The sequence below is a fragment of the Macrotis lagotis genome, chromosome 4 (assembly GCF_037893015.1).
Source record: "Macrotis lagotis isolate mMagLag1 chromosome 4, bilby.v1.9.chrom.fasta, whole genome shotgun sequence".
NCBI classification, from domain to species: Eukaryota; Metazoa; Chordata; class Mammalia; order Peramelemorphia; family Peramelidae; genus Macrotis; species Macrotis lagotis.
In genome coordinates this window covers 223921482-223936121 of record NC_133661.1, presented here as the reverse complement: position 1 = coordinate 223936121, position 14640 = coordinate 223921482, and the positions used below count along the sequence as shown (strand labels likewise).

Genomic DNA, 14640 nt, shown 5'->3' with positions numbered 1-14640 from the left:
AAAACTCATAAGCTAAGGACTCCAACTAAATTATCGGGAGACAGAACCCACAGAGGGACCCAGTGAGGCAGTTCTCCTACTCAAGGTAACCTGGAAAATAGCAGAAAGGATCTGCTCCTCGGGGTCAGAGGGGTGGCCTTCAACTTCAGCCTCCTGGAGGCAGCCCCAGGGCACTGGGAGCTGAGGCTCCCAACAGATGGGGTGTTTCCTGAGCTATGCCCCGGGGGAGCACTGGGCACAAATTGGAGGACAAGCGGGGGACCTCTGCCAGAGTGAGCACATGGAGCCCAGCCCTCAGGGCACACAGCAAGCATGTTCTTTAGGTAGCCCACATCCAGGAAACAGAAGCAGGAAGAGCCAGTAAGCAAGAGCAGGAGCCCCCAGGGCATGAGACCATTGAACCTAGGGAGGGGAGTGAAGAGAGACTGTCCTCTAGCCCTGGAACCGGACTCTGGGGGTCTGACCACATTCAGATCCTGATCCCAGTCTAGACCCCCCCACAGAACAGCAGGGCCCCCCTCCACCTCAGCCCTGTGGCAGAGGAGGGAGCATATGGTCAATCACAGACCAGGAGGGAGGACAGAGCCTCACACACTGAGACCCTTGTGGGAGTGTCCCAAAAGCTCAGGAAGCACCCCAAAACCAGACTCAGGCTGGGAAAATGAACAAGCAGAGAAACAAGAGGAACACCATTGAGAAATATTTTGCATATGAGCCCAAGAGGGATCAAAATACTCAGTCTGAAGATGAGGAAGCACAAGCTCCTGCATCTAAAGACTTCAAGAAAAACAGAAATTGGGCTCAGGCTATGACAGATCTCAAAAAAACTTAGAAAATCAAATGAGGGAGTTGGAAGAAAAACTGGGAAAAGAAATGAGAGAGATGCAGGAAAAACATGAAAATGAAGTCAGCAGCCTAGTCAAGAAAATCCAAAACAATGCTGAAGAAGATAGCATGCTAAAAACCAGCTTAGGTCAAATGGATAAAACAGTTCAAAAAGTTATTGAGGAGAAGAATGCTTTAAAAAGCAAAATTGGCCAGATGGAAGAAAAAATTAAAAAACTCTGAGGAGAACAAATCCTTCAGACAAAGAATAGAACTCAGGGAGATTGATGAATTTACAAGAAACCAGGACTCAATACTTCAAAACCAAAAAAAATGAAAAATTAGCAGAAAATGTGAAACATCTCATAGGAAAAAAAACAACTGATATGGAAAACAGACTTAGGAAAGATAGTTTAAAAATTATTGGAATACCTGAAAGTCATGATCAGGAAAAGAGCCTTGACATCATTTTCAAAGAATTACTACAGGAAAATTGCCCTGATATTCTAGAAGCAGAGGGCAAAATAGAAATGGAGAGAATCCACCGATTCCCTGCATGAAAGAGATCCCAAAAAACCAACCCCTAGGAATATTATAGCCAAATTCCAGAACACCCAAGTCAAAGAGAAAATATTACAAGCAGCCAGAAGGACACAGTTCAAATATTATGGAGCTGCAATCAGGATCACATAGGACTTAGCAGCAAATACAATGGAAGCTCGTAGGGCTTGGAATATAATATACCGGAAGGCAAAAGAGCTTAGAATGCAGCCAAGAATCAACTACCCAGCAAGGCTGAATGTCCTCTTCCAGGGAAAAAGATGGACTTTCAATGAACCAGGGGAATTTCAAATGTTCCTGTTGGAATGGCCAGAGCTGAACAGAAGGTTTGATCATCAGATACAGGACTCAGGTGAAGCATTAGAGATTGGAGGAGAAGGGGAAAATATGAGGGACTTAATGATGAACTACATGTATTCCTGTATAGAAAAATGACATTGATAATACTCACATGAACCTTCTCAGTTAATAGAGCAGGTAGAGGGAGCTTTTATAGTTGAAGCACAGGAGAAAGTAGAATTCGAAGATAAAACATGGTGTAAAAATGGGAGTCAATAGGAAAAAAAAGGGAAATGTAATGGGAGAAAGAAAAAGGAGAGGGGGAATAGGCCAAGATATTTCATATAATAAGATTTTTCTTTATTACAATGAGCTATTGCAATGGGGGGAAGGCAAGGGGGAATGAGGGAATCTTCGCTCTCATCAGAGGTGGCTAGGAGAGGAAACAGCATATATACTCAATGGAGTATAGGCACCTGGAGTAAGAAGGGGGGGGGACAAGGGGAAGGGGGGGGATGTGAGTGATAGAGGAGAGGATGGACCATGGGGGGGAGAGTGGTCAGATATAACACATTTTCTTTTTTACTTCTTGCAAGGGATTGGAAGGCCTGTCCAGAACCATAGGGCCAGGTGGATGCTGGGCCTAAGGGGTGGTATGGGGGCTCGGGGCCTCTTGGCCCCAGAGCCAGAGATCTATCTGCTGCGCCACTGAGCTACCCTACAGCAGAGTCAGAGTGAAAGGAGAGAGAGAAAATATAGTACATGGTAGTGGAGAAATACAAAAGGAGGGAGTTGCGATCAGCAATGGCAACAGTGGAAAAAATATGGAAGTAATTTTTGTGATGGACTTATCATAAAGAATGTGATCTACCCATGACAGAGTTGTTGGTGCTGGAACAAAGACTGAAGCACATTTTTTTATTATTATTATTTTGGGGGGCTGCAGGGCAAATGGGGCTGGGTGGCCTGCCTGGGGCTGCATAGCAGGGTGATTGGGTGTCTGAGGCCGGATTTGGACCCGGGTGATCCTGGCTCAAGAGCTACCCAACCACCCCTACTATTATTACTATTTTATTTTATTTTGGGTCTTTTTTTTCTATTTTTGGTTTTTGTAGGGCAGTGGGGTTCAGGTGGCTTGCATGTCACACAGCTGGGTGATTGTTGGGTGTATGGGGCCGGATATGGGCTCCGTTGCTCCTGGCTCCAGGTCTGGTGCTCTGTCCATTGCGCCACCTGGCCATACCTACAATTATTACTATTATTTTTTTAATTTTAATTTTTTTCTCTCCCCTTTACTTTATCACTCAAGTGAGTCTATATTTATGGGGGGAAGGGGTATTTCATTTACTCTTAAACAAGAATATTTTATTAATGTATAAAAAACATTATTTGTACAAAATGAGAATAAATATTAAATAAAAGAGATAAAATATAAATAAATTCAGGGGGGGAAAGAGGTGTCTCTGATGATCCATTCAGAATAGGCAATTGCACTGGACTAATAATAATAATAATAATAACAATAATAATAATAATAATTCAAGTTTACATAGTGCTTCAAGGTTTACAAAGTACTTTTCAAAGTTTAATTTGTCATTAAAAAATTATTCTGGGGACAGTTAGGTGGTGCAGTGGAAAGAGCCCCAGTCCTGGAGTCAGGCAGACCTGAGTTCAAATCCAGTCTCAGACACTTAATAATTACCTAGCTGTGTGACCTTGGGTAAGTCACTTAACACCATTACCTGGCCAAAAAAAATTATTCTTTTTTATACAAAGAGATTGTCAGAATTCCAACCAAAGCTCTTGCATTAACTCCCATCTTCATAAGGACTAAGAAAAAAGTCCTAGATATAGGCTCCCAGTAACAAGTTCTTCCCAAAGATTTCCTACATCCTATCCAGGCCTCCTGAGGTGACTAGGTCATTGTAAAATAGGGGTTCTTAATCTTTTTGCCTCATAATCTCCTTTGGCAATTTAGTAAAGACCATGGACCTCTTCACCTTCTTAAATGCATAAAATTAAATACATAGAATTATAAATCAATTATTAAAATACAGCTAATCAAAATATTTTTCTATCCAAGTTCATGGATATCCTGAAATTTATTTATGGATCCCTTAGGGATCTGCGGATTCCAAGTTAAGAACCCCTGCTTTAAAGCCTAGTCAAATAGTGCCCATCTATAACAGGACTTTTCCTGAAAGTTCTAAACTATTCATCAGAAAAGAGTACCTAACAAAATAGCACAATCCTTGGCATAGAGTAATCACTTTAATGAAGGTCTATTCTTTAAACATTACTATTAACTCTTCTAGAAATGACCCCAGTCACTGTTTCTCAGACTTGCTATATTGGTGAGTAATTATCTTCCTTCAAGACTCTGTGTCCATTCTCCAGATACAGTCTATTCAACTGTATTTGTATGGATAGTTCTGGCCCACTTTCAACAGAACAAGATATATATCAAACAGCAAACTTCAAGATATATATCAAACAGTAAGATATACATACATATATATATATACATATATATATATATATATATCAAATATATCAAACTTTAACTTATTGGGTCATATTCCATATTGGTTTAAATATGACATTTTTCTCTAAATTGGCTTGTATAAAATCTTAATGTAGCCTATAATTGCTATGATATTTCATTGTAGATACTCATTTTGTTCCTTTTAAATATATTACGTTTAAGGGAATGGGGATGGAGGGTGGGAAAGGAATGGAGGATGGGAAGAGCAATAAGATTCTTCCTTTAAAGCACCCAAAGGAGATTTCTACAATGTCAATGCTATTCTTAGCTAGTAAACCTCCTGAAGACCTAAGTATTGCCAGTGATTCCTCCAGCTGCTGTCTTCGACTGGTTCATGCTCCAATTTTCCATTCTCATTGCATCAATCTTCTTCAGAAGAACCACACCTTCCAATAATCATCTAAGGTCCATCAGACCTTTGAAAGTCTGGAAAGTCTTTTTGCTCCCAACCCAGTCCTACTCAGACCCGCAGTAACATTTCACAATTGAAGTAGATGCTTCAAAAAATCATGATAAAAGTATTTTCCCAGCCTAGTCCAGGAACAAGACAGTTCCAGTCCTGAGCATACCTCACCTATTTATCCTCAGAGAATAGATCATTAAAGATCAAAATTTTAAACTTCACATATTATCCAGAGAGGGGACAGTACCTATACCAATGAAATTTGGAGCATCTCCAAATAGCTTCATAGTTTAACCAATAGCTGTGCTATGCATAGGATGGATTGGTTTCCCTTTAAGGAGGTAGGGAGGTTACACTCTGTTCTTGGGATTATCACTTGCTGCTTGAGGCATAGAAGATCCAGACTATGGGGAAGGTGTATCAAAGGATTTAGGGGAATTATTATTGTCCTGTAAAAACATCTTTCTAATTTAACATAGCCAATTGCCATTAAAAAAATATGGAAACAAAGAGTAGATATTTTATCTAATGTTTAATTCATCATTTTTCATTTCACTAATTCATCATTAACTGTATTTCATAGCTTTATTGCATTCTAACTCCATGTCTGAATCACTAAATTGACTTTATTTAGGCCCTTTTCAGAACCAGATTCTCTTATTACTTTTAACTGGTTTAACTTCAAGATACAATACAAATATTGTATTTTGAATCAGAGCACCTGACCAAATCCTATTATTTATTGTCTAAGTGAGTTTAGGCAAGTAAATCACTTCATCTCTTGTTGGCTTGTTCTCATCTACAGAATTACGGAAATAACCTACATGAACCATGGTATCAGTGAGTCAATGCTTTCTTGAGCAAATCTGAATTCCTGTCCCTGACTAAAGTAATTGATAAAATAAGAGCTAGTATTTTTTTTAATTTTTTTAGTTTGCAAACTACAGTTCTGAGAGATAGGTTAAATGGCCATTATTGCCCTGTTACATATTAGGAAACTGATTCAAAAAGATTAAATGGCCTGCCCAAGGTCACACTGTCAGTAATGAGGAAGTATAACTCCAACTGAGTCGATTTTAAATCCAGTATTTATTTCACTTCCTTGGTTCATTTCAATTCGATAAAAATCTAGTAGGTGGCACAATGTCTGACATCAGTAGTGTATTGTGCAGTCACTGAGATATAAAGACAAAAATGGCAATATCTATGCCCTGAAGGACTCTGCATTAAGCATACACTGAGTTGTTAACAAGTGGAGCTTTTACATGACCTAAAACCAGTTAGATCTTATGATTCTCTTCCAGGAGCAAAGGCTACCTCCAAAGAACATACATACAAGTTTTCTGAAGTTATGTTACAGAGTGAGAATCCATAACTGTTACAACTGGAATCTATAACCACCTATAAATTTCTTTCTCTGCACAAGAATTTTTAACCTGGGGCCCATGAACTTATTTTCTTTTTTAAAATACTTTGATATTTGATCATTTTTCATATTTTAATATGATAAATCAATCTTCTGTGCATTTAAAAACAATATTTGGAGAAGGGATACAGCAACTTTATCAAATTGTCAAAAAGGGCCATTACTCAAAAAAGTTTAAGACCCTTTGCTTTATAGCTAGTCAGAATCACTCAACCAAGACAGTGCACTTGACCAATGACCTTTTGATTCTACTTAGAATTCAATGCTCTATGAGTTGAAATCTCTTCAATTCCAAGTTTAGGAAATATACATCTCTATATCCACCTGATTTTTGCAGTATGTTAGACAAAACTTCTCTGAGTGACTCTGAATCTCACTGACAGAACTCTGAAATGTTCAATGGTTTCCAGTAATCAGAATGTCATCTTTGATCAGGCACATCTTGGGTAATCTTAGCCTTTCTAGAGAATCCCCCTCCCATTTGAATTCTGAAATGCACAACCTTCATAGCCATAGCAAAATCTTTGGTGAGTATAAGTCCCCTTTCTTATATATACTTAATATATATACTTAATAATATACTTATATAATAATTATATACTTATACTTATTATATACTTAATAATATACTTATATAATATACTTAATAATAATAATTAAACATTTGATTATTACCATTGAAAGAGATTAAAGAAAATGTAAATAGCCTATATAGCTTGAGAATTAGTGTGAACATCCTTGAGGAATATATAAGAAGGTAAATAATAGGCTATCTGAAACATCATTCTACAGCAAACCATTCTAAAGTCTTAAAATTGACTGAAATATCCATAGAATGCAAGTTCCCACTATGCTTATTGTTTATTAATCTATAAAAGTATTTGATTATATAAAGTCTAATTTAAAAACCTTCCCCTAGTAAAATGTCTCCCATTAATATAATAAAATTTCAATAGATTTATTAAAAGGTAACAGAAAAAACTTTGATCAATGAACCTATGTTTAAAAATATCAGGGACACATGAGTTATAATATTGCTTCTTTCAAGGTTACAATTGCTCAAGATTCATTGCTGTATAACATCATGAGGGTTATTGATATTTCTATACATCCATACTATGATGGATCTGGTCTGTCCAAAAGTGCATAGCACAACCAATTCTTGAATTTTCATCCTTTAAAATTTTTGACCATACTTCTCTATAATTCTTTCAAAGGAGTCCAACTAAACTCTTGGGGAACCTATCTCTAGTTCCTCTGATATTGCACAGACACTAATGAAGCTTTTGTCCATCCAAAGGAAGTCCAACTAAACTGTTAGTAACCTATATCTAGGTCCTTTGATAAAACACAGAAGCTTTTGCTACATAGTCAACCCATTCCTATCATACATACCTCTGATTATATAATTTATACACTCTTCTCTTATGCAATTCTTAATTGTGAATTGGCTATAGCCTATTCATATACTCTATGTTTCTGAATTACCCCTTGGTAACTCATACTTTTAAGTCTTTGAAGATTATGGCATTGTGTGTTTCATAGACATACAAAAATGTGAAACATAGTTACACATGTATAACCTATATTGAAATTACTTGCTGTCAAGGAGAAACGTAAGGGAAAGGAGGAAGAAAGAAAATATGGAACTCAAAATCTTACAAAAAAATCAAATACTGAAAACTATCTTTCCATGTAAGTTGGAATAGTAACTTAATTTTTTTTAAAATTAGAGTGCAAGTTGCAGAACAGGCGTTAACCTGAAATGGTAAAGGAAGTTTCCTTAGAAGTCCATTAAAAACAACACACACATTTAAAAAAATAACAAACTGTGATTTCCTCCTCCCTCCCCCAAAGAGTTTGGTATCCTCCTCCCTCTTTACTAATAACTTATATCTGTGTCCTCAGAACTATAATGGTTCCATATATATATATATATATATATATATATATATATATATATATATATATATATACATACATATATACATATATAAAATAGCCTGTATTTTACAAATATTATTTCATTTGACCCCCATAACAACCCTCAGAGATGGATGTTAACATAATCCTGAATTTACAAATGAGGAAATTGAGGTAAAAAGAGGGTAAGTGAGTTGCTCAGAGTCACAGAGCTAGTAGGTATCAAAGGCTGGGTATGAACTCTTCTTGACTATTCACAAAGACACCCATCCTTTCCCAACTTGCTCCTCTTCATATTTTGGGAATTATGATGTTAAAAGTCCAAATGTAATTTCTTTACATAGTAGAGAAAAGATCTATCATAGAAATCTTTATAAGATTTTTTCCATTTTTATCTGTCTTAATTTCATATTTATATAAACTTATTTTTCTCAACTTCTTACTACTTTATGAGGTGATATTATTCATAATTTCATATCAGACCCCATTGAAAGATTTTACAAACAAGTTTATATTCCAAACCAGTATTTCTATTGGCTAATACTAGTTCATTCGGGCAGTTCCTTTTACTTTGTTTTGCCAACTAATTTATATTGATAGCATTTCCTTAGCAAAAGGTGATCTATAATGATATTTGTTCTTTTTTACCCTTTTTTGGTGCCAACAGCTTGGCACCAAATATAGATCGTGTAGAAGAAACTCTACCTGGGAACTTCCCCTTCCAGTTCTGAATTTCTGTGATTGAAATTTGATCTTTATTTTTATCTTTGCTCAGACAGGGTTGCTATAAGGATCAAATGAGATAATGGCTGTAAAAGATTTTGTGAATTTTAAAGCCCCCAAAAAGTGCAAGGGTTATTATTAATGACTCTGACTAAACACAGACAACAATTTGGAGATTAGTCCTATATTAGTGACTAATCATTTCCTGTTAGACTGTAATTAGTTTCATTTAGGTGATATTATTCAGTGATCACCATGACCAGAATTTCCCAGTTCTCTTCTTTATGAATTTCTTAATAATTCATGATATATAGGCATGACTTTTCAATATATATATTACAGCACTTAGCCTGTCTTTCTCCTAAACCATGGATTTCAATATACTTTTCACTGTTATTCCATAATATCTGCCCTGTTACCTGCCATCGCATTAAAGTTACCTACATTAACATTTTTGCAGTGCTACTAACATTGGCACATAAGGCACAATTTTACTTGGGGTGGTCTTTTTGCAAATGCTTAACATGATTACTGCAATATGAGATAACTGAGTATTCCATGAAATAATGTTTATTTTTGCCTTTTGGATGCACAATAAAACCAACTCTGCTAATTCTTTAGCTGCTTCTCCAAGGAGAAACTAGTATCCCTTCATCATTTAGATGCTACTTCTTTTTGGCTTCTGGATTCATTTATAAAGAAAATGCTAATGACTGATATGAATACGTTTCTCCAATGGACTTTTCATTCACTGGTCACTAGACAAGGATCTCACATCCAAAGTACATTTACAGATGGTCTAAAAACTGTATGACTTACACCTTTCCCTTTTCTGGCTAGCCCTTTGTTTATACTGGGTTTGAATTCATTTGGCCCCTGTTGCTTTTTCCACAGGAAAATATTTTCCCCAATCTCAATGAACACTCTAATTACATAAGTATATGTTGGCTGCTGTTTCCAAACAAAGAATATAACAAAATCAAGTTTTAAATTCCAATTTGGAAAATAATTTTAAAGGCAATATGAATGAAAATAGAAAAAAAAAATCGGATCACTTGGAAGATCTCTGCTCATGGACAATAATGCCATATCCACAACAGAATGCCATTTCATGTAAGTCTTGGATATTTGGGTGATTCTTGACTTAATGGTCTTTTAATAGTTAACCTTCCTATTTGATCCCCTATATTACTCCTCAACTATTCCCATGAAAAAGAGGAAGTTCCTCACTGCCTTGAAAAAGATTAGATCCCCTGGTTCATATTTCTATATGGGTAAGAGATGTCCAAAATACCTTTTTCATTCCTGATCATTACAAATAAGAGAAGTATTTAAGTTCGAGAAATGAAATACCCAAATAATTTAAAATATAGTTGTAGATAGGCTGATGTAAGAGGAACGTTTATAAAACCAAGAATATTGGGGATCAGCACTATCCTCACTCCATCCCCAAAACAAAGACTCTGTTTAGAGGCCCTATCTAAGGGGTCTTGGACTAAGGTAGCCATAACAGTCAAAATATCTCTAACACTTTTAATATTTTTCTCACAACAACCCTGTGAAGCAGCAAATATAGTGTATATGTATATTAAGTTGATTTTCAGTTGGGTCCAACTCTTCACAACCTCATTTGGGGTTTTCTTGGCAAAGACACTGGAGTGGTTTGCCACTTCCTTCTCCAGCTCATTTGGCAGATGAGAAAACTGAGACCAACAGGGTTAAGTGCCTTGCTCAAAGTCACACAGGTAATAAGTGTCTAGGGCCAAATTTGAACTTGGGAACATGAGTCTTTCTGACTCCAGGTCTGGCACTTTATTCCCTGAGCCACCTCGCTACCAAGCAGATATTATTTTCTCCATTTAACAGATGAAGAAATTGCTGCTCCTATGACTGAAGTGACTTCCTCTTTAAATGTCTAAGTGTCTGAGCTGGAACTGAGCCCAGATCTTTTGATATAGAATATCATTTTCCCTACTGTATCATGATGCCTTCCTAATATTATATTACTAAATAATAAAACTCATACTTGCCATGACCATCCAAGATATGTCTACTCTCTTTCTCCCAGCTATGAGACCTGATCATAGTTGGGATTTTTGAAACCAGACTATTACACACATCTCAGAAGAAATGGTGAGTTCAGTGCACTGGGGCCACTCAGGCTGTTCAGGACTACTGTGGCTAAATCACCCATACTGCTGATTATTCATTAACAAGGCTAAATGGCATGATTAAATTGTCCTGGAATCTGTATTTTGGGCCATGTGTAGAGACAACCATCAAAATAATCACAAACCTACAAAAAGCTCCCTAAGGTCTGAACTATCAAGAATATTTGCATGTAAATGAACATTAGGCCCCGTGCCATTGCATATACTGTACTAAAACCAGAAGTAAAACATTATATCCTGGCAACATCAGGGTTTGGTTACGTGCCAAGAGGTACATTACAACCATCATACAGAACCATATCTTATACTTATTGTTTCCTCTTCATTTTACTACATTACTCAGCCAACACTGAAAAAATAGAAATGTACAAGGAAAAAATTCCTCATCTGTGGAATCTCATAATGAGAAATACAGTGGAGAATAGTGGGTTTTTTTTAAAAAAGAAAAAATGGTTCACACATGGGGCAGCTAGGTGGCGCAGTGGATAGAGCACTGGCTCTGGAGTCAGGAGGACCTGAGTTCAAATTTGACCTCAGACACTTAATAATTACCTAGCTGTGTGACCTTGGGCAAGTCACTTAACCCCATTGTCTTGCAAAAATAAAAAACAACAAAAAAAGTTCACACATAAAGATATATAGATATAGATATATGTCCTTACTAAGAACCATATCCCAAATTGGCTGAGCAGTCGTTGGTCATGTTTATCATCATCTTTGTTATCAAAGTCAGTGTTATCCAACGAGTGGTGGGAAGAGGAGAGCCCCATTTGTCTTCGGCGATTTAGTTCATATTCCCTCTGTTCAGCATGAAACTCAGCTTCCTTCAGTAAGCTGTAAAAAAATATACATATATAAACATATATTTATATATGGGAAGTTTCATATCAAACAATGTAGAAACAAATAGTACATAAGGAATTATGCAGGGATATCCCATGAAACCTAAGTATTAGTTTAAACTTCTGAGATCATTCTGGTACAATAGAAAAAGCAATAGAGTTAGAATCAGAGAATATAGGTACAAATCCTGACTCTACCTGTTGAACTCTGATCAAGTCATTTAAAATCCCTAATTCATACTAATTTCCTTATCTGTAAAAAGATGGGGATTTGACTAAGTGTTATCCTTTCCACTCTGTAACTATGGACCTGTGATCCACTGACCTTTCTAGGCTTCAGTGTCCTCATTTGTAAAATGAGGAGAATGGATGTGATCACTTATAGGATCATTTCCAACTATAAATCTATGATATTGTAAAGCATCAATCTTCTCTACAGAAGCCTAAACAAGTTGCCATTTGACTTCATCTTTACCCCTATCAGTGGCAGAGAATTCATTTCATTTGTGTTATACAATACCTCATTTTATAAATTGGAAATCTAAGACACAGAGAAATGATTCCCCTCAAAATTCATAGGAGAGGGCAGCTAGGTGGCAGAGTGGATAGAGCACTGGCCCTGGAGTCAGGAGTACTTGAGTTCAAATCCCGCCTCAGACACTTAATAATTACCTAGCTGTGTGGCCTTGGGCAAGCCACTTAACCCCATTGCCTTGCCAAAAAAAAAAAAAAACCCTAAAAAAAATTCATTAGGAGAGTCATTGGAGTAATGGAGGCTAAAAACCCAGTTCTCTTTACTAGTTCTTTCTATAGGATCTCAAGATCTCCTTATCCTGTCTTTAAGTTTGTAGAAACACATATGTCTATTGGGGGAGTTAAGAAGCTTTTTCCAAAAAATAAAGCTGATTTCAGAGTGAGAAACTGGAAATACCCCTCCAAAAGGTATGGAAAAGGAACAATAAATTTTCTGATTCATGGAGTGGAAAAAAAATGAATTAAGGGATGTATTTACATTTATTTATTTATTAGATTTTTTTTCACTCCCAAGGAAATTCTATAATCAGAAGGCTCAAAATGGAGATGCATCTCATCAGATATAATCACTGCAAAAAAGCTGATGCACTATTGTCTATACATCCTTATTGGCAGATAAGAGGTAATCCAGATGCAGGCCAGCAGTAGTCTGTCATATTACCTAATTACTGCTTCCACTGTGCACACAAGTTCCTCAGCCCCACATTCCCGTGTATTGATGGGTGGAGGAGATGTCTGATACAGGTGGGTTTCTGCCGTGGCTCCTGTTGACCCAACTTCATTGCTATGGTGGTTTGAATGGCACCTCTTGCAATACCGGACAGGCCTGTTTCCATGGCGACCACAGCACCCTGCTGAGAAGCAGGTGACAACAGCCCTCCTCACATGAGAACTGCAGTTCTGAAAGTAAATAAATTTTTTTAATTAAATGACCAACACAAATTTAGTTAAAAATTGGAACAAGTGGGAATTTAAGGGGTCAGGCAAATGTATCAGAATTCTTGAAAATGCAAATTAGCACTTGAAATCATAACCAGCTGGGTTTCAGTAATGATGAAATGATCCAATATGTTTTCGAATGGAAACAGAATAATAATCTAAATAATAAAATCAAGAGGTCAAGAAGAGAAATGTTTAAAAGTCTGAATAACTGAAAAACAAAAGAAATATCAACTGTTTTTCAAAGCACCCTCTAAGCATACCTCAGTGATCTATTAGAAAGAGGCATGGATATCTTTTCCCCAAAATCCACACATTTTCTGAACTTCTCTATTTTTGTTGAGGACTCCACCATTCTTCCAGTCACTTAGGTTTGAAACTTGAATATTATTCCTTGATTCCTTACTGTAATTCATCTAAATAGCTAAATCTTATTATTTCTACTTCTACTACATCTTTGGCATAAATCCCCTTCTCATACCCACGCAATCACCATTCTGGCACAAACTGTCTTCACTTCTAGCAAAGGAACTTCTACAATCACTTCTGAATTGACTTCGCTTAGGTCTCCTCTTTCTTCTTCCCAAAAAACATACAGCCGCCAAAGTGATTTTCCTAAACTCCAGGCTGGAATGTCACTCCTCTTGCCATCCTCATAGCATCAACTCAGGTGACTCCCTATGTCATTTAATTAATTTAATTAAAATCCTTCATTTGGAAGTTGAAGCCTTTCACACGTGGTGGGGGGGGTCACCCTTCCGGTCCTTTTGAATTCTAAGGGGGGGGGGGGTCCTCCAGGCTTCATGCCCTTCCATGGACCTGGGCCTCTGCACTAGCCGCCTCCCAAGCCTGGAACGCCCGGGCCTCTGGCTTCTATTTACACTCTGGCCCTTTCCACAAGAGGCTTGCCTTCCTTGCCCCCCCTTTGCAGATCACCCTGGATCTTCAGTTTTGTGTTTATGTATTGACATATGCCCATATTTTCTCTATTAACCATAAGCTCTGGGAGCAGAGACACCACATCGTTCACTTTTTTTTCTTCGTCGTTGACGTCAGTGCCTGGTACAGAGTAACAATCAAAGACTATTTAATTATTTAGTTCACCAATATGGGGGTTCACCGCCACTCCCAGATACAAAGCCTAATCCTTCCACATGCCCACGCCTTTTGAGCGCCAAAACAAAACATGCATCCCCTCGTGGGCCGCCGTGTGGTGGTGAACGTCCGCCCTTGACCAGGTCGGCCCAGGTAGACAGCAGAAATCCTGGTGGGATTCCCGCCAGGGCCTCAGCATTGGAGGGCGGGAGCTACAATTTCTGTCACGTGCTCTCCGGTAGCCGGAAGCCCATCCTCTGCGCATGCTTGCTGCCGGGTGAGGGGGTGGGGTGACGCGAAATCCCCTCCTACCCCACCGCTAGAGGGCGCCGGGAAACCCCCGTGGCCTGGGGAGGGCCGGAGGAAGGGGCACT

The 14640-nt window shown here is 37.7% G+C and overlaps 1 protein-coding gene across 17 annotated transcripts in view; it reads right to left on the bottom strand.

The window, feature by feature from the left end:
• UNC79 (unc-79 homolog, NALCN channel complex subunit) overlaps positions 1-14640 on the bottom strand; it is a 364853-nt gene that overhangs the window by 191820 nt on the left and 158393 nt on the right. For all 17 annotated transcript variants that reach the window (XM_074235468.1, XM_074235454.1, XM_074235458.1 and 14 more), the window contains exons 12-13: positions 12894-13132; positions 11519-11690 (exon numbers count right to left, since the gene is read on the bottom strand). In XM_074235468.1, coding sequence (XP_074091569.1) covers positions 11519-11690; positions 12894-13132 — 411 coding nt within the window. The remainder of the gene's footprint in view (positions 1-11518; positions 11691-12893; positions 13133-14640) is intronic.